Here is a 27,910-nt window from a genome sequence, read left to right as displayed (position 1 = left end):
TGCTTTGAATAGGAAAACAGAGCTGATACCCTGAGTCATGAATTGGAACTAACTTTGAAAACATTTCACTGTGCAGCCGCTGTGCAGGAAAATCTCCTGCTCTTTAATTACCCATGTCACCTATGACCAGGTTTGACCTCTAGTTTTATTCCAGCATTGTTTGTGACTGCACTTTAAATTGGAGCTGAGGAGAACCATAGCCACAGCCCTTAGGCTTACCTGGATTTGACATCTGGTCTCATGATCTTTGCATGTGCTTCCAGCTTTAGAACAGGAGAATGTTCTTGGTTCCATTTCACAAAAGGTCATGGGATAGCAGAATAAGCAAAATGGTACCTGCCTTTACCATGCACTGCAATTTCCACTATTAAGGGTTTGAGACTAAATTCAAATCTTAGACTTGGTCTTTATCCCAATTCTAATTCTTCTAAATATCTTGATGATGATCAGAATCAAAACTGGTGAGCAGCCAGCTGAGACATCTGTTTGGGTAATCCCAGCTTTTCTTATTTTTCCATTCAAGCTGTCCTGCACCTTGCCTCTCACACCAAAAATACTTCTAAGCTAAATTCTCAGCTGATGAAAGCAAAGCTGTCTGGATTTATAGCTTAGGCCCTGCACCAACAACCAGTGCAAAAAGACCTGGAGACAAATCAACACTTGTTTTGTAGCTGAGCACAGCACCCAAGGTGTATGTGTATAAATACAGGAGTGGATGCAGTCTGTGCATCCATTAGATGCACAACTGATTCCTCCCCTGCAGGAGTGGCTGTGCCCACCCAGCATGACTCCACAGATTGACAGTTCTCCCCAACATGTTTTTGTGTCACTAACTTTTCCTAAAGATGATTCATCAACTTGTTTCCCCACTGGATTAATAAGCTCGTAACAATGTCTGTGTCACTTCTTTTCTTTAACATTTCCTCTCTCCTCTTTCCTCCTTTTTTGCTCTCCTTTGTTCAGAGAAGCAACAGACAACTCACCCACTATGGATGAGTCTCAGTCTCCAACCCACCAAAGTACTGATGAATAGAGGTATAGTAAGGGAACGTTTTGTTCTTTCCTCCTCCTGTCCCACAGTCGGTGAGCACAGCGCAGTGCCCGGCCTCCTGCTGGAGCTGCCCTTCAGCTGTGTGCCCGTTTGTCTGCCAGCCAGGCTCCCTGCAGGGCTGGGGAGCATTCTGACCCTCAGTGCCTTTCCAGAGCATCTGTGCCTGTGGCATTGTCCCCTGTGAGAGGGATTTGGGGCCAGCCTGCTCTGTGTCCCTGCCCTCGCCTGGGAAAGGGACTCGGGGCCAGCCCGCTCTGTGTCCCTGCCCTTCCCTGTGAGAGGGATTTGGGGCCAGCCCGCTCTGTGTCCCTGCCCTCCCCTGTGAAAGGGACTCGGGGCCAGCCTGCTCTGTGTCCCTGCCCTTCCCTGTGAGAGGGATTTGGGGCCAGCCTGCTCTGTGTCCCTGCCCTTCCCTGTGAGAGGGACTCGGGGCCAGCCCACTCTGTGTCCCTGCCCTCCCCTGTGAAAGGGACTCGGGGCCAGCCTGCTCTGTGTCCCTGCCCTTCCCTGTGAGAGGGATTTGGGGCCAGCCTGCTCTGTGTCCCTGCCCTCGCCTCTGAAAGGGACAGAGGGCCAGCCTGCTCTGTGTCCCTGCCCTCCCCTCTGAAAAGGACTGGGTGCCAGCCTGCTCTGTGTCCCTGCCCTCGCCTCTGAAAGGGATTTGGGGCCAGCCTGCTCTGTGTCCCTGCCCTCCACTGTGAGAGGGACTCAGGGCCAGCCTGCTCTGTGTCCCTGCCCTCCCCTCTGAAAAGGACTGGGTGCCAGCCCGCTCTGTGTCCCTGCCCTCCCCTGTGAGAGGGACTCGGGGCCAGCCAGCTCTGTGTCCCTGCCAAGGCTGAATGGGCGCAGAAAGTGGGGAGGGATGGGGGGGCAACAGTCTGTGTCTCAGGAGAGTTGAAAGCAGCATGGGCAGAGAGCTGTGGGAAAGTCTGGGAGCAGCCTGCTGGGGACACGAGCTTGGGTGAGCTCAGCAGCCCTGGCCAGAGCTCCCAGCCTCGCTCCAGCCACAGCTCCATCACACCTTCCTCCTCCCTCCCTGCCGCAGAGCTGGGGCTGTTTGCAGCAGTAGCACCAGCAGAGAGGTTTTATGGAACAAGGAGGAGTCCTGGCCCCATTCCTGTGGGAAGACAGAGGGGGAAGGGTGGAGGGAACAAAAAACCCCTCAGAGTATTTCTGTTTTAATTAAACTGCCATTGCTGTCTGACACTCTCATTTGAATCTACATCCATTCACAGCTGGCATCTGTCAAGTACTTGAAGCCCAGCTTTCTAGAGTTATCCCATAAACCTCTGTACTCCAGCACAGAGCTGAGAAACAAAAGGCTCTTTAACATGCAAATGTCGATGCCCTTGCTCAGGTTCCTCTCAGACACCAGTCCCAGGGAAACCAGGTGGAAAACAGGGCAGAGGAAGCAGGAACTGCCCCAGATGTGAGATCAGTCCTGTGAGGTGGGGAAGGAATGCAGGAAGGAGTGAGAATCCCTCAGTAAACAGAAAAAATATGCATCTCCTGCCTTTGGCCTCAAAGCAGTCTATAGTTTGGAAGTTGGTTCAAATGAAAGTGTAAGGGAGAGACATCAGTTCTGGCTGTGACTGCACAGATATAGCAGTCACTTTACAAAAGATCCAGATTTTGACCTGTTCTCCTCTGGGAAGGAGCTCCACAGCCTAAGCCAGGAGCTGATGCTGGGTAGAGCTCTTACCATAAATAGCAGAGAAAATTCTTATGAATTGTCTCATCTATTCAGTACAGGCAAAGAAAAAGCCAGGCAGCAAAAGAAGCAGTACTTTGTCAGGAAACAGCCTAAGATGAGGCTACTGCAGCAGAATGTGGTCCTTTCCACATCAGACCTGGCATGCTCTCACTAATCCCCTCCTGGTTCATCCCTGGAAAGCCACATCACTCTGGGACTGCTCAGTGATGCACAAGGCTCTGCCCAGAGCAGAAGTGCTACAGAAAGTGCCACCACCCTCTCCTTCAGTCTTCTCACTGGGTGATACAGCCCATATCCAAGTGAGCTGCTCTAAGGAGTTGCTCCTTGGAGAGCATCCTATAGAAAAATCTCTATCCCAACTTGCTGCTGAGCAGGACAGCAGGCAGAGCCTCAGGCAGGGCAGAGGCACAGCACTGCTGCTGTACCCAGGCCAGGGGGGAAGAAGACACAGGCAGAGTGCAGTGGGGTCTGTGAATACCCTGCATTCCTCTCCACCCATAACACAATGTTTGATGCTCACAGTTGAACTTCCCAGGAGCACTCACTGTCCTAACAAAGCTTCCTTTTTCCTGCAGGAACTACAATGATAGCTGTTTCCTGGATTCTCCCCTCTATCCGGAATTAGCAGATGTCCAGTGGTATGGGCAGGAAAAAGCCAAGCCTGGAACTCTAGTGTGAACCCCTGACCTCAAGTTAATCACATCAATGCCATTCTGAGATCACCTCACTGCCTCTCATTTGCCTTACCCAGATGCACTGTCACCCAGCACCAGCTTCAACTCTAAGCACTTTTCTCACGATGCAATTCAAGACGGCGTTTGTGGAACACCGGCGCTGAGCCGTGCGCCCTGGCAGCGCAGCACAGCCACTGCCAGAGGGTGCCCGTCCCTCCCACGGCCACGGGGCAGCGGGCAGAGAGGAGCAGCCCTCTGAAGAGTCAGTTTCAAAACTGGGTTTCCTTTCCTTTCAAGGCTCATCTCAAAGATGAGTGTTCCACAGCACGTAACAGCAGCAAGAGTTCCATGACCTGTAAGCTGAAGACAGCAGCTTTAGTTTGAAGGGGGTGGGACAGAGGCTGAGAAATGGAGGTCATATTCCTGAAAGTGCATCTGTTCTGAAACAGTAAATCCCATCACTTCAGAGACGTGTCAGTCTCACAATCAGGTCAGCACTGCCAAAGATCTCCACACCACTGTTGGCAGGATGAGTTGCTCAGTAAGTTCTAGCTACAAGAACATCTCCCTTCTTTAACTCGATGGCAGACTCGACCACCCCCTACAAAACGGCATTTCCTTCTTCATTTGGAGTCCACCTACATGCAAGAAAAACAACCCCCTGTGCTGCAGACACACCCGAGGTCTGGGCTGGTATCACAGCATCACTGTCTGCAAGCCACTCCTGAACTGGACAGACGAGGTTTACAAAGGCATTACCTAAAGCAGAGGCAAGTACTGCACTCACAGCACCTCTGTGGCTGGCACAGAGTGCCCACCAATACATTGGAGAGGTTGGGATTGTATTGGTTGTTTTGATAAAGATAAAAATTGCCAAAAAAACCTTTCCACAAGCAGACACGGCCAATCAATTGGAATCTATCTCTGCACAAGGGAAAGCACATCACGATCGAGCTGACACGGCCAAGCTGCATTCACGTATTGGTTCCACTCCTCTTCCCTTCGTTAGCACCAGTGTAGCAAAGGGCTCGTCACCCGTGTGCTGCCGTGGGAGAACTGGTCTGTCAGGAAGCAGGAGGGCTCCTGGAGCAGGGTTGGACAGCCAGCAGACAGGCAAATCTTCCCCGAGAGAGAGAGAGAGAGGGAAGCGACCGAGCGAGGCGTCGGACGGGCGGGAGCTGCCTGCGGCCACCGAACGGAGCAGCACGAGCGCGGCCTGGAAGGAGCTGCAAGTTTACACATACTTTAGAGCAATGCTTTATACATGTCAAGCCATGGAACTTTCAAAGGCCTCAAAGACACTTTTGTAAGGAACAAGTGCACAATCTAGGTGGATGTTGAAGCTGGCACGTCTTAGTCTTCACTGCGGTGCTATGCTGTTTTTATTGCCACGCGATGGGGGCGGGCGCCCGGCCTTCCCCCGTTGGTGCGTGCACACGATGATTTCCTATGGGAAAGGCATTAAAAGAAACGGCTGGAGGGGGTTACTTTGTGAAAAGCAGAAACTGAAGTTAGCTTTAGTTAAAAGAAAAAGGAAAAAAAAAGTGTGAGAGTGTGTGTGTGTGTGTGTGTGTGTGTGTGTGTGTGTGTGTTCCAAGAATAACAACAGCGTCTACCAGACAAAGTAGAGCGAAACATTTCAAATTAAACACCACAACTTGGGGGGCTGCCACACCTTTTGGTATTAAGATTGCTGGAAAACTGCATTCCAGGCTTTAAAAGAGAATGGGTTCTGTGTAATTAGGCTTTGAAAAACAATGGGGTTTCTAAACATTAATGCAAGCAGCTCATGCCAATTCCTTTCTGCAGCTCACACCAGAAGTGTTGGCTTTGGTTCCCTGCACTGTGCTTTGCATCCTTGGTGAGGTGGGGAGGAGGCCTTGCAGAGATGAGGCAGTGACAGGCAGGAAGGCTGTTACTTGTCCAGGGAAACCTGTGGCAGAGCCAGGATTGGATGGGGCAAGAGGCCACGCTGGATGGGGCTTTGAGCAACCTGGTCTAGTGGAAGGTGTCCCTGCGCCATGGGAGGGGTTGGAACTGGATGATGCCACTTCCAACACAAACCCTTCCATAAGGCTGTGATAAGGAAACTTTTATGTTCACACATGAAGCATAAATGAATTACCCTTCTGGAAAAAAAAAACAACAAAAAACCACAAAAACACTGGCAAAGGATTTTCAAAGGTGACCACACAAACCTTGTGCTTCTGGGCCTCCCTGAAGCAGCAGCCGGAAGTGCAGCACACCGTGACAGTAACTGAAGCCTTGCTTTCTGTTCTGGAAGAACAGCCAGTGGTGAGATTGCAGCCTTTATCTGGACAAGCAAAATGCTGTTTTCACCATCTCTTTGTGCTTTGGGGTCTTTAACATGGGAATTATTTCAAGCTCCTAATTGGATTTTTAGCTGGATAAAAGATAGTACTGATTAATAACATTTACTGATAAAATTTGGTAGCTGAAGTAAAAGGATTAAATAAGGACCAAATTAAGCTACAGCAAATAATTTAGCCCAAGGATTTTTAGGGGCTCTGAGCAACTGTCTGTTTTCTTTTTAATTTCCCTGGTAAGTGGTTTGGGTTTGTTTTTTTTTCTGTGTACCTTCTTTTAATTAAAAAGAATTCAACAACAGCGGCACTATGAGGCCTCTGGGCACTACAGGAAGAAACATTAATTCCTCCAAGACCAGCTCTGCAGTTTTGCAGCAAAGGTTAAAAGGTGGCAGCCCTGAAATTAGTGGGGGGGAAATAAAAATATTTAGCCTGAATTGCAAACAGGCTGGAGTGGAAGAAAAAGCTTTCTAGAAACGGATTGAGTTTTGCTTTGTGTTCTGCTTTTCTGGTTTGCAATCAAGGCACATGTGAGCAGCCAGTCTGGTAGTAAAGACAGATTAAGTAAAACAGGTTTTACTGTTTAGCTCAATTCAATTAAACACAAATGTACATAAAATGTTAATCATATGAGATTAACATATTTAAGTATAACACGGAGGGGCATATACATAGCTATTATAGACAAGCACTTGACTACCAACCTAACCCCTCCTTTACTTTTTTATTTTTCAAGGCTCCATCTGCCATAAAGCCACAACCACGTTCAGTCTCTGTGTCTGACACTCCCTTTGTGTGGGCAGGAGCCAGGGAACAGCCCCTGCAGGGGCTGTGCTGGGAGGCAGGGTTTATTTTTAAATGATATTATATGCAGTCGAGTGTTGAAAATGTTGAATCAGTCCAATTTGTTTTCACTCTGTATTAGTTTTAGTTTCAGGCATAGCCAATCCCCATTCAGGTGCTATCAGATGACCAGTTACTGCTTAGTTAACTAGATGTAAAGTTTTACATATATATTAATGTCAATAGTTTTATTACAAGTTGTGTAAAATGGACTCTCTAGTTTAAAAAAAAGAAAAAAAAAAAAGAAAAAAATTAGGTCTCTCCTGAAATTGACTTTAGAGCATGGAAAATGATTTTACTGGATTCTGTTCAACTGTAATCAAGGAAAAAAATATGTATGTTGTAGAAAAAGTTGCAGAATTAAAAAAAATCTGCTTTTAATTTATTCTTTTTGTATTAAGAATTTGTATAGTTACCTTTACATTTTGCAAAACGGTGTTGTCAACACTTCCTTATTAAAGCATTTTCAAAATGAAACCTTGCCATGGTCTCTTTGGGAGGGCAGAGCCCAGGCAATCCTTACCACTGCTAGAGATGCTGGGTCCAGATGTGTGCACAGCTGGCCAGGGTGTCCACAAGGGACCTGCTCCTTGGCTGATTGCAGGAAATCCTGGCCTTCCCCCAAAAAAGCCCATCCTTTAGAGATCCCTCGGGATTCAGCACCCAGCAGATCCATGCTGGCTCCAGGCCATGTTCTCCAAAGCACTGGTCCCAGGGCCTCAGGAGGACCAGGAGTGTGACTGATGTCCCACCACTGTGGGGAGCAAAGTCACAAATAATATTTACTTCCAACACACAACTTGAAATAACTAAAATTAACGCTCACTTACATGGATTGGATGCCAAGTTGCTGCAATGCTGTTTCAGCAGTGCCAACAGCTGTGGGGGAGGCTTCAGCACCACCACATTCCCCATGCTCCAAGGAACTGCCTGCTTGGTGACTTCCCCAGGAAGCCCACTCCAAGAGGCTGCTCTAGCTCAGTAGGGCAGCAGTGACCCTGGCACAAGGTTAGGGACATCACCTGACATTCACTGGTGTCCCCTCTGTGGCCTCTCTCACCCCTCAAAACCACAGGCAGCTTCCAACAGCCACAGTCTCACATGGGGCCCCCCACACTTCCCAGTGCTTCCTGCTCCTTCCATTTATTCCCACTGTCCAAGGAGCCTCTGCCCCTCCCAGCACCTCCTGTATCATCCACCCAATGCCCCCCACATCCCACAGGGAGCCACCAGTGGCAGCAGCCCTGAGCAGGCAGCTCCTGTGACCATCACCCAGGAATGAGGTGTGTTCATCACCAGGAGAGGTGCAGTGAATCCCCAGGAGGGTCTGGGATGGACCAAACAGCCACAGCAAAGGTTTTCAGACACCCCCTGCACTCTGGGATCTTGGCTCAGATTTCTTGACAGTGATCCCAATACCTCAGGAGCCGCTCTCAGGGCAGCCTGCTCCAGACCTGACAGCAGCACTGCCCACCTTGCACCAGCCCTCTTGGAAGGCACCACGTTGTGTTCTCATCCCCTGGGTGCAGGAGTCAGAGCACTCTATTCCTCCTGAGAAATGAAGCCACTTACACCCCAGTCAGGGTCATTCTTTGGGCAAGGTGGTGATGCTATGGCAGCCAGCTGAAGAAGAACCCAGTTCCTCCATTAAACTGATCCCACACACACACCTACCCTAAGAACCTTCCCAGCAGCATAAACAGCAAATAGGGAATTTAAGGCATTTCACCACCACCAGGCACAATAATACCAGTATCAGGCAGGTACCAATAGTTTGAGAGTTCACCTTGCACAGGCCCTTCCAAAATGCCACAGCCAGGCTTGGGAAAGGCTCAGGGACTGCAATAAACGACCAGGGGCACTGAAGTCCCAAAACCACTGCACACACCACCATGGGGAACTCATGACTTCATCCTAAGGCTGCAAGTCTTAGGATCCAGCAGAGTTATTTCCGCCTAATGCAAGAATTATCAAAAATAAACATCTGGAAAAGCCTGGAGGGAAAAGCAAATTGCTAAACTGAAACATACCCTCCCCACAAAAAAAAAACCCCCAAACTGTCAAGCAGTGTGACAGATGCACCACACCCACTCCTCCCTGAACTAGACTGAGGGCTGGGATTTTTTTGGCTAAGAGGCATTATTAACTATTTGATCACGGTCTGGTAGCTGCAATTTGGGGCCATCCAGCTGCAAAGAGCCTCCAACCGATGATGAAAAGCAGCTGCTGTAACAGTGTCCCCCTGGCCCCTGTCCCCTGAGGACCAGAGCTGGCTCTCACGTGCTGGACAGCTGGAAATTCTTATGCTGATATGCCGTGAGAAAGTGGTTCCCAGCTCCTCAGTTCCCCATACAGCACCATTCCAAGGATTGCAAGGGGATAAAGTTCTTCTGTCATGGGATTCACTCAAGCAGGGCAGCTGTATTTCAGGGACTGTCAGCAAGGAGGCACATTGCTTCAACTGCATTCCTTAAAACCTGATCAGACTAAGACATTCCAACCTCAAATTCACATCCCTACAGGAGGCACATCCCCACTCAAACCAGCACTCAGGGTACCATTAAAATTCTCCTCAATAATTAGCTCCAAGACAGGAAGGGAAAAATCCATCTAGCACTATTACAGATCCCCTAAGGAATTTGCTTCCCACTAAAGCAGATGATACAATGCTCCTTAAACCATCTCCTGGCCACTCACTTGCTGCAGTTTCCAGGGAAATTACAGCTCTTCTGAACAAGGGACAATATTGTCCCTCAATTATTTACAGAGTTCAAAACTAAGGTCAAGATAAAGATTTAGAAACAGTTCAGGAAACCATCTGGGTGGGGAGAGGGATAAAGCTGCAGTGTTACAAATGTTTCCACTGTAATAACGCCCCCAAAGAGTATCTGGACAGAGCACTTCAAGAAAATCACCAGAAAGCACTGCTAATGAAACTCTTCCATGCTCTTGACATCTGCCCAGCTGCTCCCCACAAATCCCCATCTCCTCCCCAAAGGCCCCTCCCCCAAGAGACAGTGAGGTCTCATCAGCCTCATTTTATTACTTCTAAACTCTTGACATTTTCTCTGGGGTCAAACACTCCAGACTGAAAATCTCCTGCGGCCAAAGAAGCACTTCAGAATCTAAGAGAGTCTCCAGAAGAACCTGAATTTCTCCCAGATATTCCTCCCAGCTCACATCCCCCAGTATCTCTCACTGAGCCACAGGACACTGGGAGCACCCAAGGGAGACAGGTCACTCCTGGAGAACAGGGCTCCAGTTCCTGCTCCAAGCTGCCAGCTGAGGTGAGAACCCAGACAAAACCATTCAATAGTGACATATTTCTTCAGGAAGTAGTTCTACTCAAAACTAACGAAGTTCCAACATTTCACTGTTTATCCCAAATTAGACATCATCATTCCTATGAGTTTCCTCACTATTCCCAGTCAGGATACACAATGGTAAAGATTTATGGCTGCTAGAAATACTGTTCATGGTCATGGGAGGTCCTAATTAATTTCTCTGCAATGCCCAGCAGATTGAAAATTTTCTCCAGATGTATAAAAATGGATTTTGAAAGCCTCAAGAGCCATAAGATTACTTCCCCCAAGCCCAGAAGGTTTATATTAAAAATGTCGTTACCAAAAAAAAAAAAAAAGCCAAATCAGATGCATCCAAGATCAAAAACTCTTTGCACTGAGGCTGAGAAATATATAAACCTTTTTTTTTTATTCCTGATAAATACCACATGAAAGATTAGCCAAAAAAGTCTTTATATTTACAGAAATAACCAAGATTCAGATTCAACTGCTCCCCTCTAATCATCCCCCCCCCGTCAGTCTCCAATGCAAAAACAGCCAAAAAAAGCTCCACATATGCTCCTTGCAGGGCTGAGACTCATTTAAAGTCTAAAATATGGGAAACAGTTCAATTTGTACAGCTCCCTGAATAACAAACTGAAATAAAAGCAGTTGTCATGTGCATTGTCCCTTGGTCACTGTCTTGGTCTTACACTCTTCAAAACCCATCCCTCTGCTGTACATTGGATGTGTTCAGCAAAAAGCACAGATTTCAAAATAAATCTAAATAAATGGGGCTTGGAAAAAGGAAGCTGTAAAAAAAAAATATCTTTCCTTTTGCTTTTTTTTGCAAAGCCCACCCCAAGTTTTTGTTGGTGTTCAGGCTCAAAGTCTGCCTCTTGCATCCTCTGGAGCCCAAAATGTGAGTCCCAGCAGAGCCTCACAGAGCGTTGTACTCCACACATTTGGATGGGTCTGTTGGGAAGTGCTTCTGGCAAATGGTCATGAGCCTCTTCAGCCCCTAGGAAGGAACAAAACAAGGACAATCCTGTAATAAGGCTGCAGCTGTTGAACAAACTTAATAGCCTAGAGTATTCTTAAGCTTAACAAGAAGAATTAAAAAGAAAAGGCTGCTATTTTGAGGTTGGGATTTTTATTTTGGTAGTTATTCCGTTTAAAGTTTGAGGTTCTCTTCAATATTAGAGGAGTTTGTGGCATAAACAAAAAGGCTACAGCTTCAATCCCACCTGGTAAGATTCACAGTGGAGGATCACAGCAATTCTTTAATCCCTCTTTATCACCAAGGGAACAAATGATATCATAATTCAAGATATTTACAAGAAAGCTGAATATTAAAATTAATTCTAAAGAACAAAAAGCAATTTCAAAACAAGCTGCAGAGCTAAGGCAAGAACCAAACACTTCTCAGGAGGAGAACTGTGGACATAGGACATCAGAGAGGCAAACTGAAGCAATCAAGGAGAAAGGCAGAATGTGGACTTTTCAGTTCTTTCAAGGCATCAATTGCCAAAAACCAACATGACAGGAACCCTGTGATTATTATTTTCTTTCAAGTCACACAGAAAATTCTAACGAAGAAGAAAGGCAACTGCTGTGGTGGAAGTGTAATTTAGCAGTGACACTGCACTCCAAGATGGCAGAGTCATGTCCCTGTCATGAGACTCTCCTCATGGAAGGCAGCTCCTCACTCAGGGACAAATGATTCACCAGGATGATGCTTTGGCCCTTCTCATGCAGGCAAGCATGGAAAGTCTGTCCCAGCACCATAATGACTCCTTGTTTGGGATGCTCTCACTCCAGAGTGCTGCAATCAGGAACAAGTTTGCTTCATGCAGCTGCTGGGAGCACAGGTAATAAATAAATATCCCATGCTCCAGTTTGAACCAAGAGCCAAACATCTAAAACCAACATAAAGAACACACATGTTTAAAGCCAACTTTGTCTTGGTGCTGCAGTGAGTTGAGTCATTTAGAAGCAGAGGTATGAAACTCCCAGGGGGAAGATGAACTCAAGGATTTCCCTGGCCAACAGAGGAAGCCCCAAAAGCAGAGAAGGGGCAAACTGGGGAATTCACACACATCTCCCACAAGGTAGTTATGCTAAGAGAGACCAAGCAACACTCCAGAGTAGAGATCCTTCTGCTCCAGGAGTGGCAAATGGACAGAGAAAGCCAATTACTGAGCAGCCTGGTCTGGAAGGTTTCCCTGCCAGGGGAGTTGGAACCTGATAGTCTCTGAAGCTCTCTTTCAATGCAAACCATTCTGGGATTCTATGAATTATTCACCCTTATGACATGTGGATTAACACAGACCACAACAACATTATTTACTTTAAAACTATTTCATCCATTAAATACTTCCAAGCATAACTGGAGCCTGTCTCTGAAGATGCATAATCCACACGCCAATTTTCACCTTACAAAATAATTGATCAAATTTAATTTGTTGTCTCTGTGTCTGGAGGCCCCTGTGACTTCACAATGACATTTTTTCAGGTTATGCTATTAAAAACTAGAGTTGAAGAGAAACCAAAGGTTATATTCATAGCCCAAATACAGGGAGATTCAGAGCAGAAGGGGAAGCTGCATTTTGCAAGCAATTTCCTTGCAGACATCTGCAGAAGCTGAAAAGCAACAGGAGTCCTGCTGCTAAAGGAAGACATTTATAAATCTCCCCTAACAGGAGCTCTGAGCTCCATGATGCTGCTCTGGAGGCTTCAGAGTTAACCCAGAAGGTTTTTTATCTCAATGAAACTGTAACTAGCAAGGGCCAAACACATTTAACAATACCAAGAGTTTCCTCAGACCTGTCCACCCACTGTGTGGAAAGGACAGAGTAGAAAAACAGCACTGCTACTATTTCCACAACCAGAAGTCCACATGAATATGAAGATGCCCAGGAGGAACTAAACCTGGAATTTTGAGCCCAGATTCCTGAACTTATTAATGAATGCATTTATCTAGTTGCAGAAGTAGTCAGAAGGACTGAATTTTACAGTATTAAATTCTGTGCATGTTTAAAGCACAAGTTAAGCAGTGAGAGGCCTCAGGAGAATCAAGCCTGTCTTCACAGCTGCTTTGGTGCTCATGCAGGATCACAGCAGTCCAGAAAACCCATTGGACTGTTCCTGGCCCAGCACTGAAGAGCCTCCAGGTGCAGGATAAGCTACTGTTAATTGGATGTTATGCTTGACACGAACTAAACCTGTCCATTTCTGGGACTTCTTTACCACATCACCTGATGTCATCATGACACGGATGTTCCTCAAAGATCCCCCTACACAAGCAGACCTGTTGGATTTCCAAAGCTGCCATTACCTGGATGTATTTCCTTTGAGTTTCATCGTTGAGCACGTGGGCCACGTGCTTGGAGAAAATCTTCTCGCGCCCCGTGCGCGCGTGGATGCCGACCATGGTGACGCCGATGGGCCAGGGGGCGTTCCCAATGGCCATCTGCAGGTAGGCATCGTTGGCCTGGAGAGGGAAGAGCACCACTGAGCACCACAGCAACAGCACCACACAGAGCATTTCTGCACTGCCAGGTGCAGTTAAAGCCCCGTTCCAGTGTCTCTGATCCCCTGTCACTGCATGGCATTAACCAACTGCACAACGCACCTTCCCACCTGGAACTCCGAGGGAAGTTTCACGAGGGACTTTCCCTCATGAAAAAAAAGAATTGGATATGGCAGTCTCTGGTTATCTTGACCAAAACTAAGGTTTACTGGGATTATTTTCAACTCAACCATCTCTGGTTAAATAAGGTTACATTTGTAACCACGCTTAAGGCCAGAGCAGTAGCAGCAGTAAATCAATCAGGAATTTCCCCATCAAGAGCGCAGATCCTGTTTGAAAGCTGTAACAGACAACATTCTTGGGGAAAAACAGGGATAAAACTCAAAAGGAAAATTAGTAGAAAGAAAGGCAGAAAGGAAGAAAAGTACAGAGCTTAAAAAAACCCAACATAACAACTGAGAAACAGCAAGTGGCAGATACAATTACAGAAAAAACCTGAAGGACGTGGAACAGGACATTCCTTCTCCATTAGAGAGCAGCTACAAAACTCACTGATAAAGAGTTCATTTATCACCTCCTATTCAGAAACTGGACAACAAGAAGCAGCAATCATGACCAGTGGGTGCAGATTTTTTCCAGCTAGCACTGAACAAACTGGGAGGTGAATAATGAAAAAGCAGGGGTGGGAGACAGACCTAAAAGCAAATCTGAACCGAGGACAGAGCTTAGACTAAGATGATGCTTAGTCATCACCTGCATGAGGCAGAATCTGAACAGTCTTAGTGAAATACCTACTTGCTGACTTAAATATACTTTTGTGATCAAACAATGTGTGAACATGCAATTAAAGACCCTTGCAGAACTGTCACAACAGGGTTAATTAAGGCTGAGTGGACAACTTGCATTCTGGCATTTGCCTGCTGTCAACATGTTGATTTCAAAATTAAAATCTTCCAAGCTTTTCAACTAACAAAGCAGCAAGAATTTGTGGCTGACAGTATTCACTAGGGTGCACAAAGCAAGCAGCAGGCAAAAAGAGACAGAAGACCAGAGGTGGCAAAAAGAGGCAAGTCTCCTAGAAAGTAAAATTGAAAAGGATGTGAGTATCTGTAAAACCATTAACCTAATGTAAAAAAAACAAAAACAAAACATCCAAATGTGTACTCAAGTCATCCAAAATCTTTGTGAAGTTTACTTAAGGCAAGCACCTCCAGGAGAGAGAAGCACTGCTGATTAACCCAGAGATACACCACATTCCTGCATGCTCATTAGTTTGAGAAGGTATTGGAAAGGGAATTTCCACATAATGATGACAACGAGGAGAACAAAAATGCTTCAAAATAAAATCCCACTATCATACATGCCACACGTTCAGTTCTGCTTCCAAATGATTTGGATTAAATTTGCCTTAGGCCATACAAAGTTTTTTTCAGCATCAAAAGCAGGTTTGCTTGCTTACTTGACAAATTATGGCAAATCCTCACAAGAAATACTAGAAATTTAAAGGCAAAACAGCTCAGTTTCCTCTGCATATACAAGCTGCTTCAGCAAATGCTATTGGTACTTCAGTTTCACTTCTGAAGGCAGCTACAAATAAAACCTAATACTGCCTTTGATCTTGTGTCCCAAAGTACTTCTGCCTCCTGCAGTGAGCAGACTTCATCCAAAAAATCTTCTCATTAACTCACCTCAGCCTTACCAGGCCACAATGTCAGTGTAGACAAAGAAAGGGACAGCGCCTCATATTCAATAACTCAGTGTGCCTCAATTAATTCCTAATTAATTAATTAATCATCAACACCCTATTATTATTCAATACCTTCATTTAACCTTAGAACATCAGGTTTCCCCTTGAGGAATGCCTCTGCAACTTAATATACCCATCTCTGAGAAAAATTTTCTTCATGTTTACAAAGCTGTGCAGTTTCATGAACCTCAGAAGATCTTCTGTCAGGCTGTGGATCAAACACTACTTAGAGCCTAATATTTCACAGCCATTTTTCATTTTGTTGGGATAGATGTTGTATTTCCAGCTATGCATCTTCAAAATTAAAAAAAAATACGGGAATGCTGATGCAATAAACTCAATCTTCTCCAACCAGACAGCACGAACACAACAAAAGGAAAAGTACAAACAAACGTACCTTCACGTATTCTCTCTGCAACATAAATTTAATAATATCTGTTATTGATTCTTTGATGTCAGCAGGAAGTGTCTACAGGAGACAGGAGAAAGAAAAAAAAAAAGACATTTACTTCAGAACAGCAGCTCAGGAAAATCATTTTACTCAGCATTTATGCAAAGTTTAGCAACTACCCTTGCTTGAGGAGTGTCACAAAGGAAAACTTGTTCATTATTCAGATGCAGGATCTGAAGAGGGGAGGTTAAGTGGTTACACCTGGTAGCTGATGGCAAAGTGCAAAATGCAACCCCAATTTTCTGTCATGTCTGCAACCCAGGGAGCAGGTGCTGCTTTAAACAGCTGGAAAACCAGTGAGTGGGCAGATTTCACTGATTGAGATAAAGTCAGAACTGGGTGTCAGGAGCTCTAGATACAGAAACTGCCACCAACTAATCCCCTCTCCTGGAAAAGGGCCCTGATGCTGGCTACTTGGGAAGCAAGGCTGGAGAGGCATTTCAAGGTGCTTCACCCTTTTGCGGAGCTTCCTGAAGAGCGGCCGCAGGTAGGACTCGGTCTGTTTCTGAGTGGCGCTGTTCAGCTTCCCCTGCACGCCCCGCTTCACGTAGTCCTCCCGGGCATTCAGCTCCTTGGCCCAAACTCCCAGCAGGAACTGCAGGGAGCAAGCACATCTGTGTCATGGTGCCATCTACTGACACAACAGAGGGCTAAGCAAGCAAGGCAAAGGGAGGTTTTTTTGGAGAAATCTGAGTTAAGAAGGTAAAACCTTTTTCAGAAGGATAGGCAAGGAGGGATAGGAGAAACTCTCTTATCTTAATGTACACACACAAATTAAAGCTTCAGCTCTTGCTGTGACTTTGATTACCACAACAGTTACACAGGCAGTGGCTGACTCAGCTGAGAGGCAACACAGGTTTCTTGCCAGGAAACAATTTGCTGCCATCACTTGAACCTGTGGACTTCCTTTAAAATTCTCTAATTTCACTAGGTGACATTCCAATTCAGCTTGCACTGTTCCAAGGAAACTCTCCAAAGGTTTGATGCCACAGTACCACACAGAGGCAGCTACAGACAACTGCCTCAAATATCACACAAAAAATCAAAACTGTATTTATTTTGTCTGGAAAAGCAGGAGCAGATTTTGAAGAATGCTGCTCACCCAAGAGCTCTTTCCCAGATTTGGCACAAGTCACTGTTGTGACTAACAAAGGCTGTGGAGTGCCAAGCATTTCAAAAAACCCACATCTTTCACATAACATATGAGATTTTCCTCTCCAGCAGCTGAAACCCATCCTTCTATTCTTGAAATGTATCTGGAAGTAATAATATGACACAACTAGAGAATAATTAAGAGTTTGTCACCTTCAAGAACTTGGTTATGATGTCCATATCATAGTGATCATCACCCCGTCCTAAGGATTCTCCCAAAGCCTGGAACAGGGGGAAAAAAGAGCCATTATTTTTATTTTGTCTGGTCTGCCAGCACCACAGCAGAGCATAGCTCACTGCACCACCAACTGCAATAAATTCCACAAGAAATCCCAAACACTGGTCATGGAACAGCTACAAATGCTACTGAAATTCATTAATCTATTAAAAACATTTACATCACAATGGCAATATGATTATTTTTGGAAAGTCAATGCAACAGTAATTCTTCAGTCATTAACTACTAAATTATTGGCATAATTAGCAGCTGTCTGACAGCACTGCATTAAGGGGAACTGTGGGTGCACTGCATTTTTTGAGATCCCCAAAGCCATCAATTAACCTAATTATTTTGTTATGCTACTTCAATTCTCTGATGTACTGGGGCTTTTTATCATTTAATTCAACTGTGAATTTGAGGGAACAAATTTAAAAAAAAAAAAAAACAAAACCAAGCAACAAACCACTAAAAATACCCAGCTGTATGCGCCAACTCTCCACCATCCTGCCAAAACCTCAAAACTGTAAATACTAACAGAAAGTTTTATAAACATTTTCCAGCAGGTATAGTTCCATTTATAATCAATTTCCATTCCAAAGTGAGTTCTATTTTTAAAAATCTCCTAGATTTGGAATCAAATTCAATGTAAGCCTTTATGCTCAAGGCAATGCAGCTAAAGGAATATAAAATTAAGATGTGGTGTTTTCAAACTTTTTAGAATAAGATTGCTTGCATGGCTCAAACCAAGCCTGCCCTACTACCACAAAAAGGGGTTATTTTAAGAGCTAACAGATTAATAAAATTCTGGTCCAATACAACTGCTGCTATCCACTGTGGTACGGCAGTTATTTTAAACCAGAACCCTTGGCACTGTAACAAAAAACCCAGACTATTTCTTAATAATAATGTATTCACTTCAGCTTTCATTTATAAATCATATTATTTCTTAAATACACTTTGAAAGGATGAATGAAGATTAACTCCTGCAAAGAGTTTTGAAGATTAAGGGTAAAAGTCTTCAGCTCAAGTTAATGTGCTTTTCAAAACATGATCCTGAAATACCAGGTGCTGAATGCATTTCCTGGCACTCACTCTCCACTCACTCACACAAACACCACAGGATTCTTTCAGAACAGAGCAGCCATTTGCACTCAAGTTTCTGGGACACATTATGTCTGCACTTATATTTCCTGTGGTCTCCCTCCTTCTGATACTCTTTTTTTTTTTTTGTCCTAGATGTTTTCATATCAAATGTTCTTTCTCTGTGTGCTTATTTTTCAGAGTCCTTCTTCCTTGTATAGGGAAAATTAATTGGTACTGACCTTATTACCCTCTAAAATATTTATTGGAAAGGTTTTGGCATTTATGACCAGGTAATGTACTGGAATTAAATTCTCTGCTTCTGAAATCCTGGAGAATAAATCTTCACTGTATCACTCTTTGCAGGCAACACCTGTCCCCTTTGGGATGAAGTGTTGAAAACAAAAACCATTTGAGTTTTCATTTGTCTCTTGGAGGCATCTACAGTGCAACTCCAGGCTTGGAAACCTAAATTTTCTCCTTAAGAATACTTCAAAAGGCCTAAGTCAGCTGTTGAAAAGAAGACAGCTTTGCCTAAACAATCCTGAAGCTTCCTCACAGCAACACAGTACATCTCACATCCCCTAGTTATGACCTATCCCATACTTCTAGTTCTTCAATAGTAGTATTCTCCTCATGGACTTTCAGGTCATTCTGGGAGTCATCATCTCCTGCTTCTTGGCCACCCACAATTTCATTCAGATACTGCTGATCAATCTTATCCAAAGCAGCCTTCAGGTCATTTCTCAAGCCCTAGGAAACAGAAAAAAGAAGAAGAAAGAAAAAAAAAACCCTCAAGTAAATAAAAGCAATTCAGTACTGCCACTGTGAGCATCTAACTTCTGCTTAAGGTGCAAATTCTGTAAAAACACACATAAGGGTTTAGTGTTGTTTGAATTTAACTGAATTCCAACAACAGTTTCTTTCTGCTTCAGCACCTAACAAAAAACAGGTGCATGAACTTCTGAAGTGCTCATACCTATGAAAAAGTATTTTCACCAAAAAAAAAAAAAAAGCCTGGAGGATGGAATCAACCTCCAGGACTTTCTTCAAGTCATTTTCTCCAAGCAATGCACTGAACTACCCCAAAACAAATGAAAACCAGACCATAACCATCATCAGCTCTACAAGTCTTCACATCTGCCCTAAAAAAAAACTGTAAATAAGTCTCACTCCTTCAGGGCCAGACATAAAACAATAATGTTGCTTCCTTTTATTACAAATTATTGAAACATAGCAGAATGTTTTATCATAGATTCACTCCTTAAAACCCTCAACTTTAGAAGAGGTGACTAAAAATAACAGAATCAGTTTAAAACCATATATAAAGTTAAAAGGTTCTTTCAAATAGAACCTTTCAAATACAACAAAATTCACCTTAACCACAATTGAAGCATATGCCTTCTCATCTTGAGACATAAAATATACAGCTCTATAAAGGAGCATGACATTTCTTACCCTCAGATAAATTCAGCTACTCCACAGGGAATGGATATGCACAGTTACTTCCCCTCTTCCATCATCATACTTAGCTGTCTGAAGCATTTCTATTAATCATTTAGTTACTCTAAAAATGTCTGAACCACAAGGCTGATTGACTAAGCAACATGCAAAATCCCCCTAGACAGGAACAGGAGTGACTGAAATGTAACAAAAATCCAGCACAACCCTATTTATGGGCTCTCTATTTCCTAATCCTGCTCCTGTGATCAATGTCACTGGAGGGGAAGCTTTCATTAGCAGAGCTTTTATTTCTAGATCTGTTTATCTTTCTTTTAAAGACTTGGAAAGGAAAAGGCTTCCCTTTTATGGGCAGCCCCAGGAAAGACATTTAAAACAATTCAGTTTGCCACAAATTAGGGAAGAAAATGCAAATTGTCACTCTGTTAGTAAGGCTGTAAAATTGGTTTACAGTGAATGCAAACCAAACCTCAATTGTATCTCCTCACTTAACTGATCGTTCCTTAAGACAAAATAAATAAATTAATAATATCTTCAAGTCAGTTTTTGAGTTGATGACTACTTTAAAGGGAAGGGGGAAATATGATACTTCCATAACAAGTTATAGCTCTGGAATCCAAGGATTTGAAAAATCATTTATATCCCAGAGAGACAGTATGCAGTCCTGCTCTTACTTACCTGTGCCTTCTCAGGGTGCACATAATCACAAGAAGAGGATTATTTTAACAGTAAATGACTTCTCTGCTCATTAAAAAAGCAGGGGCAGAACAAGCTGGGGTGTTAGTGCCACCTGAAGGCCCCTTTTCCAAGTGACAAGGGCCTGGTAGGTTTCTAGGGCTGAACTCTGTAACTTAATTAGAACTATGCACAAAGCTCTTGATATTTAACATAATTTCTCAGGAAAAGAGAAAAAAAAAAAAGAGACACAAGAGCCCTTATTCTCTTTGTTGTCTATTACCCCCTCCTCCTGAAAACTAACAGTTACTGAAAATGATTTTCAGGAACTTTTCTAGGGTTACTTACACCATGAATAAGTAACTAAGAGCCAGGCTTACCTTGTTCACTTCAGGTGCAAGAATTTCTATCTTCCTCAGACGTTGAAATGCATCATAATCTGTTTCTCCAAAGAGCCTGATGGGCTCACCCCTCTCTCGTAACCTCCTGATAACCTGAAAAGAATCAAAGCACTCCCTGACGTATAAAGGAAGCAAAATAAAATTCAGAATCACAGATTTATTTACTTTGCTTAGAATAACAAGTTGAGCTAGACTGGAGAGGAAATGGCAATATTTTAAGCAGTCAAAAAATGTTCCAGACACTTTACAATCTAAATATAAAATTCCCACGGTATTTCAGTGAAAGGTCATTCCAAATATTACTGATACAAATTTTGCATAAAATCCCAGGCTGTTTGATACAGCCAAACTTCTTCCTGCTCTGACTTGTTCAAACAAATACACAAAAATCATCCCTCTGGCAGAGCTTAAAAACCATTTTCAAAATCACATAGGAACTTGACAATAATCTCACTCACCTGTTTGTCTTGGCAATAAAAATACGAGCTGGGCTGCAGGTTGTCCCAGCACAGCTAGGAGGTGATCTGCTGAAAACCCCCATCATTAAGCATTTGGGAAATAAGAAGTCCCAAAAACTAATGGGATAGTTACTTTAAAAGTAAATAAAACAGAAGTGAAAAAGCCTCCCTCAACTTGATTCAAACCTCAAACCAAACACAAAACCAACAACCCCCATTACAAGTCCTGTAAAAACCTGGATATCCTGACAAATTAAGGGGAGGTGTGACATGCTTGGATGACCTCAGCTGTGAATTTCAGTATTTCCAAGATTCCAGTGTACTCTGTACTTCTGAACTTCCTGCTTCTGCTTTGGGGTGTGGACCTGTGAACTTAAATCCACATGGGCATTTTTATCCTTAGAAAAGGCAAAGAACATCCCAGCTGCTCTGGCTTTAGGACTGTTTCTTCTAGAGGCTAAGGTGAACTTCCAAAACTTGGTTTTTGAATTTGTGCTCAGACCAATAAGTTACAAAGAAGAGAAGCTCAGGGAAAAATAAACCTTGGAAAAAGTCAGCATGCCATCTTCAGTGCTATCCAAGAATAATGCTGATATTCAGGGTATCTCTCTGAAAGAGCTGTAAAATGTGATAAAACATCTGTGTAAATCCCTGTAACGGAGAGGCTCAACACATCTGCACCTCCCTATGCATTCAATTGGACAGCAGAGCCCTGATAAGCAAAGATGATCATTAATTGCTGACTGCAAAAATGGAAGCTTATTATTAAATAAAACTGCCACAAAAAGTACAGTTCACTGGATGAAACAGCCCTAACAAGAAATTTCAGGTGCATTTGCTGTAAACTCAAGGAGTCAGTTTATGGTTTTTGACTTTACCTCCTGTCTGGAAAGAGTCATTGGTAACTTTTCCTCTGCCAGTTCAAGTTCCAGCACTGGATTTGATGTAGCCAGTGGCTTCTCCTCCTCTTCCTGCTGCTGTACCTACATTTAACAGACAAAGTTACTCATGTGCAATGGAAACAAATCCACAGATTGACGGGAAATGATGGCAAGATACAGAACTCTGGAACACAGACTTTAGTATGACTAAATAAACCTTATAGTTTTATGGTTTTATGGTCCATAATTGCATCTCACAAAACAATAAAAGTTCTTGATAGTATTAAGAACTAACACTTCTGCAGGTTGCAGGAAGCACTCTCTCCAGCAAACAGAAAGGACAATTGCTGAAGTTTGGCTGTCACTTCAGCAGGCAGATGCCAGCACTGGTGCCAAAAATAGCAAATCCACCCTCTGCCTGTTGATTCCTGCCCCTGTTCCATCCTTCCTATACATGCAAGACCACGTGCATCAATGTATGATGAACCAGAAGGGGAAAATTATTCAAACAGAAAATACACTGACAAACACAAATACTGGTACTGTTCCCAGCCTGCTTCACTTCCTCATCCAGCTCCCAGCACATGCACAGAGAGGAGAGGAAGGAAAATCCCAGAGCAGGGTGAGAGTGGAGCTGCCTCCTCCAGGGTCAGTGTCAGTGTTTATTACCTGCAGCTACAGCAAGCTGAGCACAGTTAGCAGTGATCCACAGTTTCTGTTGGGTTTTGAGAGGTAATGAACCTCTCCAACCTTGTTCTAGGTAATGCACCTCTCTAACAACATTGCCAGTTTCTTACAGGTAAAAAAAAACAGAACAAAACAAAAAAGATACAACCCCTCATAGGAACAGGGTATCTTTAACAACTCCCCTTAGTCTAAAAGAAGGTCCCTGAATCAAAGTGAGCATCCCTTCTTCATTATTCAGTATTTTAATAATGCAAAACAACTCTGATCAAAGTAACTTTGAGAAAGCAGCCATATAACTACAGCTCCCTGTATAAGCTCAAATTCAACCCTTCTGACAGCAGGAGCAGGTTGCTGGTGGTAATATTCCTATAATAAGGAAACAACTTCAGTGCTCACTCATATGTTATTTATTTCTAATTTATTTCCTTTCTGTACTTGCTAAAAGGGAAACAATCCAAAGAATGCCAGAGCAGCCTGCAGCATTCCCTGTGCATGGGCAGCCTGTATTTGGGTTGATCAATCTGAGGAAGTTACTGGACAGATTTTTTTTTTTAACAGGCTTTTTATTCTTTCAGGACACAGGGCCAGCCTTGCTCAGGTGTCAGTGTGACTCTATGTGGCTGGCAGGATCCACCCCTGGGGCTTCATCTACAAGATTCAGCAATTTCAGATGTACAAATCTACATTCAGTGCTGTATTAGCAACCACAGAAAAAAAAAATCAATCCTACAAGTACAGATGTTTGGAATAAACAAGGGAAAGACAATTAAATCAATGTTTAATACATAAAGGGAAGGGGAAAATAAAATTTCCATCAATGCAGGGAGGGAGGAATTGACAGGGGACAGAAAATATGGAAGAAGGCATAATTTATTTTTTTTTATATAGTCCCAGAGCAGAAGGATACATACAAATTTTAACTTACAAACATTCTTGAAATCATAAAGAGATAGCAGCACTGGAAGGAAAGATTGGATCCATTCTGTCAGCTGGACTCCAAGTTATAAGCAGTATCTTTACCACTGTTATTTTGTTTCAGTGCTTTCTTCAAGCAAGTGAAATTATTCCAACTTATTAAGTCTAAGCAAAGTAAAAAAAGGACCTGCATTTAAAAGGAAATCAGTCTGTGTTCCATGTCTCATTAATAGAGTAAAGAACCAATGCAGAAATCTGGGAGGCTCTAAAAAGATATGAAACTTAACAAAGTAACTTATTTTAAAACCATTGTCAGGGTTGCATTTCACACCCAAACTGGTGCTGCAGCAGCACAGGTAACTCCAACCACATCAGCTTCTGAAGAAGTCAAGCTAATGCTCAAGAGGCACCAGGCAGCCACGTGCCCTTGGAAGAGCAGCTGGATTCCCAGAGCTTTCCCATGACTTTCTGCTGCGCGTTCCCAGAATCATTTTGGCACTGATGTTCAAATGTGCACAAACAGATCAAGGTTTCAGAATAAGTCACTAACTGGGTAAAGGTCACTTGAAAACAAAGCTCCTATTTGTGCCCTCCAACAGCAAACGAGATTATGAAACTGTCTTCCCCAGGGAATGCATCCCCCCTCCCAGACACCCCGTCAGGCAGGCAGGCAGGCACACACACTTGTAAAAGACAACAACATTCTTTCCATTTCAGGAAACTCTTGCCCTGACACCATTACAAGGCAGATAAAGCCTTCCAGATCGCCCATTTGTTGCAAAATGCACCTGAGGTTACCAATTGTTTCTAATATTTTGCCAGCAAGAACATAAATTCTGTTGTTGCACAGCTTCAGTGCTGGGTGGTTAATGGCCAAAACCCAAATACAAATTTAGGAGAGTTGGCAGATCTTTTTGATGCACACCCACACTATACTGATTTCTTTTGGACATTTTGACAATGAAGATCAGATAAAATTATCCAAATGTATCCATTTTTCTCAGTAAGGGGAGGAAGGTGGCTATATCAGTGTTCATGCCTAACAGCACAATTTAATAAGAAAGGAAGACAAGCTTTGATCCCGAGCCACTTCATGCTTTCCACAAATAAAAACAAACAAACAAAAAAGAAACAAAAGGCAAACCATAACACAAACTTAAGTAGCTGTATGTCATGCATATCTTTTCCTGCATTGAAAATGGTTTTGGAAAGTCATACCTCTCCAGGTGGCTTCTCATTTACAGGCTAATGTATAACATTAACAGATTGAACAAAGAACAACAATTATCATTAACAACATTGATATTGTTGATTAAAAAAAAAAAAAATGCAGACTTCAAAATAAACACACCAAGTCCTGGAAGAACAACTTCCATACCTTGTAGCCACATCTCTGGAAGTAGGCCTCCTCTTCCTTTTTAGCTAACTCACTGCGTTTGAAATACTTCTTATTGCCCTAAAAGAGAGGAGAGTTGTTACCAGTTCACAGTTTTGCATGGTTGAGCAAAAATGGCTCAAACTTTCTTACTTGGCTTGGTGAATTCAGCTACATCCTTTCCCAGAGATGCCTAGCAGGAAGCACCTCTGAAATCAGCAATACAGAGTTACTTTGCAGAATATATGTATAAGCAGAATTAAAAGTACAGTGTGCTTGCCAGCACTTTAGAAAACCCAAGTTTTTTGCCACGTAAGGTCTTGGTGGTCCCTAGTGTAAAACTTCACTTCAGATGTGCATAACCAGGCCCAGGCTGTTTAGATAAATCATACTGAACACATCATTTGACATTCAATCGAGGAGGTGGGAGAGATCACCTTTATACACAGTATTTTATAAGCTTGCTTTGTAGAAATGCGCGTGAAAAGACATTCCAGACACAGAACAGCTGGAAAATGTGGTCACCCCAAAGCATTTTCCTTGATTAGTACAAACTACAACTACTTCCTTCATGCTTTGCCTGTCATACAACAGCCTCTGACCACAGCTCCCTACTTCAGCCTCTGATGCCAAACCTCAAAATTAGACACCCCTGAAAGGGGCTCTGCTGTACTGTGGGGTTTTAGGCACACACGCTGCTCCCACTCTGCCTGGATATGGGGTTTTTAGGCACACACACAGAGCTCACACACTGCCCGGATATGGGGTTTTTAGGCACACACACACTGTCACACACTGTCCAGGTATGGGGTTTTTAGGCACACACACACTGTCACACACTGCGCAGGTATGGGGTTTTTAGGCGCACACACACAGAGCTCACACACTGCCCGGGTATGAGGTTTTTAGGCACACACACACTGTCACACCCTGCCCGGGTATGGGGTTTTTAGGCACACACACACTGTCACACCCTGCCCGGGTATGGGGTTTTTAGGCACACACACACTGTCACACCCTGCCCGGGTATGGGGTTTTTAGGCACACACACACTGTCACACCCTGCCCGGGTATGGGGTTTTTATGCACACACACACTGTCACACACTGCCCAGGTATGGGGTTTTTAGGCACACACACACTGTCACACACTGCCCAGGTATGGGGTTTTTAGGCACACACACACTGTCACACACTGCCCGGGTATGGGGTTTTTAGGCACACACACACACACACTGTCACACACTGCCCGGGTATGGGGTTTTTAGGCACACACCCTGCTCCCACCCTGCCGGGATATGGGGTTTTTAGGCACACACACACTGTCACACACTGCCCGGGTATGGGGTTTTTAGGCACACACACACACAGAGCTCACACTCTGCCTGGGTATGGGGTTTTTAGGCACACACACACTGTCACACACTGCCCGGGTATGGGGTTTTTAGGCACACACACTGCCAACACACTGCCCGGGTATGGACAGAACGTGGCTGTGGACAGGAAAGAAACCACACTCTGCTCACCAAATCTCGCACTGACTTTTCCCATCTCCCGGAGCCAGAAATAAACTAAACAAGCCCCAAAAGCCCATGGAACACAGCGAAGCTGAAGCCAGGCTGCGCCCCCGGCCCTGGCTCCTGCTGATCCCACCCTGGCTCATCCCGGCTTTGGGAAACCAGGCCCTGGGCCGCTCCGCGCCCCCTTCCCGGGCCCATCCCGGGCCGCTCCCGCCTCACCCCCGCCCCCCTCCCCCGGGCCCACATCCCGGGCGGCTCCTGCTGTCCACGCCGGCCGCCCTCACCCCCAGGAGCTCCTTCTCCTCCAGCTGCTGGCGCTTCCTGCTGATCTCCCTCTTCAGGATGTCCATGGCGGCCTGGGGAAGCAGCGCAGGAAAACAACACCGTCACTTCCGGGGAGGCCGCACCGCCGCGCGGCGCCCCCTGGTGGCCGGGAGGAGCGGCGGGATGGGCGGCGTGTCAGCCCCTTCTCCCGAGGGACAAGGGACAGACGAGAGGACACGGCCTAAACTGAGCCCGGAGAGGCTCAGGTCGGATATTAGCAAAGGTTTGTTCAGTTTCTATGTAATCTCATACTGTTGTTGGAAGAAGATTATTTAAAGTGATACACAGACAGTATAATGACAGTAATTATGAGACAGAGCCAAAATATAGCTGCTTTGTATCAAAGAATGTAGCAAAAGAGGTAGAATTTGATTTTTACAGGGGTCTTTCCCTGTTTCAGTACAGCTGGTTTTACAAAAGGGTGCTTGACAGGTTCTTTAAAGAGAGTCTGCGTGCAATTTATTCAGCTGTCTTCTCTGTTTAGCTTGAAAAATCTTTGGGGAAAAGTCTCTCTGATTCTGTTTGTGCAGTGCCTCATGCGATGGGCCTTGGCTGCAGATGACAGCTAATATCAGATAAATCATGGCCTCAAGAAAAATTTCTTCTCCAAAAGGGTTGTCAAGCACTTCCCTGACAGGCGGCTCAGGGAAGTGGTGGAGTCACCATTCCCGGAGGTATTGAAAAGGTGTAGAGGTGGCACCTGGGGATGTGGCTATTGTGGACTGGGCAGGGTTACTGATTGCATTTGATGCTTTTAGAGATCTTTTCCAACCTAAATGATTCAATGAGGCTGGTTACTGGCCAGCCACACAGGGTGCAAATGCCATGTAGGAAGGTGGGATGCTTGTGATATTTGGTGTCTGCTTCCTTCAGGCCTTGAGGACTGAGGCAGCTGGTAGGACTGAGCTCCTGAAAATGCACACCCCCGAGCTAAATGCTTTTGTCATCAGCCTCTCACCATTTGTGACACAGGTAGCAACATCAAGAAATCTCGTTTTCCTTATTAACCTGATTTTCTCCAGCTGTTTCCACCTTGTGGCTTGTAAAGTCCAAAGCGTCCACAAAACCAGAATAGCTTTGAAAAATGAGTAAGAACTCCCCTCAGATGTTTTTTCACCTTTAGGTCCTCACAGATTTCTTCC

At 44.4% G+C, this 27,910-nt stretch overlaps 2 protein-coding genes across 10 annotated transcripts in view; one reads left to right on the top strand and one right to left on the bottom strand.

The window, feature by feature from the left end:
* Positions 1–7,072, top strand: part of FRMD4A (FERM domain containing 4A) — a 212,232-nt gene extending 205,160 nt beyond the window's left edge. For 2 of the 3 annotated variants that reach the window (XM_084206682.1, XM_084206684.1), the window contains exon 23: positions 3,341–7,072. In XM_084206682.1, the coding sequence (XP_084062808.1) occupies positions 3,341–3,443 (103 nt within the window). In that variant the 3' untranslated portion in view covers positions 3,444–7,072. Of the gene's footprint in view, positions 1–963; positions 1,036–3,340 lie in introns of all 3 variants that reach the window. The other variant, XM_084206683.1, reaches the window with a different exon arrangement.
* A 3,222-nt stretch (positions 7,073–10,294) lies between these two features.
* On the bottom strand, positions 10,295–26,818 carry PRPF18 (pre-mRNA processing factor 18). 7 transcript variants are annotated; one of them, XM_084206786.1, is made up of 12 exons: positions 26,729–26,795; positions 25,079–25,134; positions 24,929–25,006; positions 24,769–24,795; positions 21,946–22,050; positions 20,589–20,702; positions 18,679–18,825; positions 16,926–16,994; positions 16,075–16,215; positions 15,567–15,638; positions 13,228–13,383; positions 10,295–10,911 (listed from the first exon to the last, which is right to left on the bottom strand). In XM_084206786.1, exons 5-12 carry the CDS (start codon positions 21,964–21,966, stop codon positions 10,831–10,833), a joined length of 801 nt encoding a protein of 266 aa, XP_084062912.1. In that variant the 5' UTR covers positions 21,967–22,050; positions 24,769–24,795; positions 24,929–25,006; positions 25,079–25,134; positions 26,729–26,795; the 3' UTR covers positions 10,295–10,830. The 7 variants fall into 7 exon arrangements, with proteins under 7 accessions (XP_084062912.1, XP_084062915.1, XP_084062910.1 ...); XM_084206789.1 differs by lacking the exon at positions 26,729–26,795 and adding an exon at positions 26,349–26,616 and having other exon boundaries at positions 25,079–26,297; XM_084206784.1 differs by lacking the exon at positions 25,079–25,134 and having other exon boundaries at positions 26,729–26,818.
* Between the last annotated feature and the right edge of the window lie 1,092 nt (positions 26,819–27,910).

This window comes from Fringilla coelebs, assembly GCF_963513975.1.
Source record: "Fringilla coelebs genome assembly, chromosome: 5".
NCBI classification, from domain to species: domain Eukaryota; kingdom Metazoa; phylum Chordata; class Aves; order Passeriformes; family Fringillidae; genus Fringilla; species Fringilla coelebs.
This window is presented reverse-complemented; position numbering and strand designations above follow the sequence as displayed.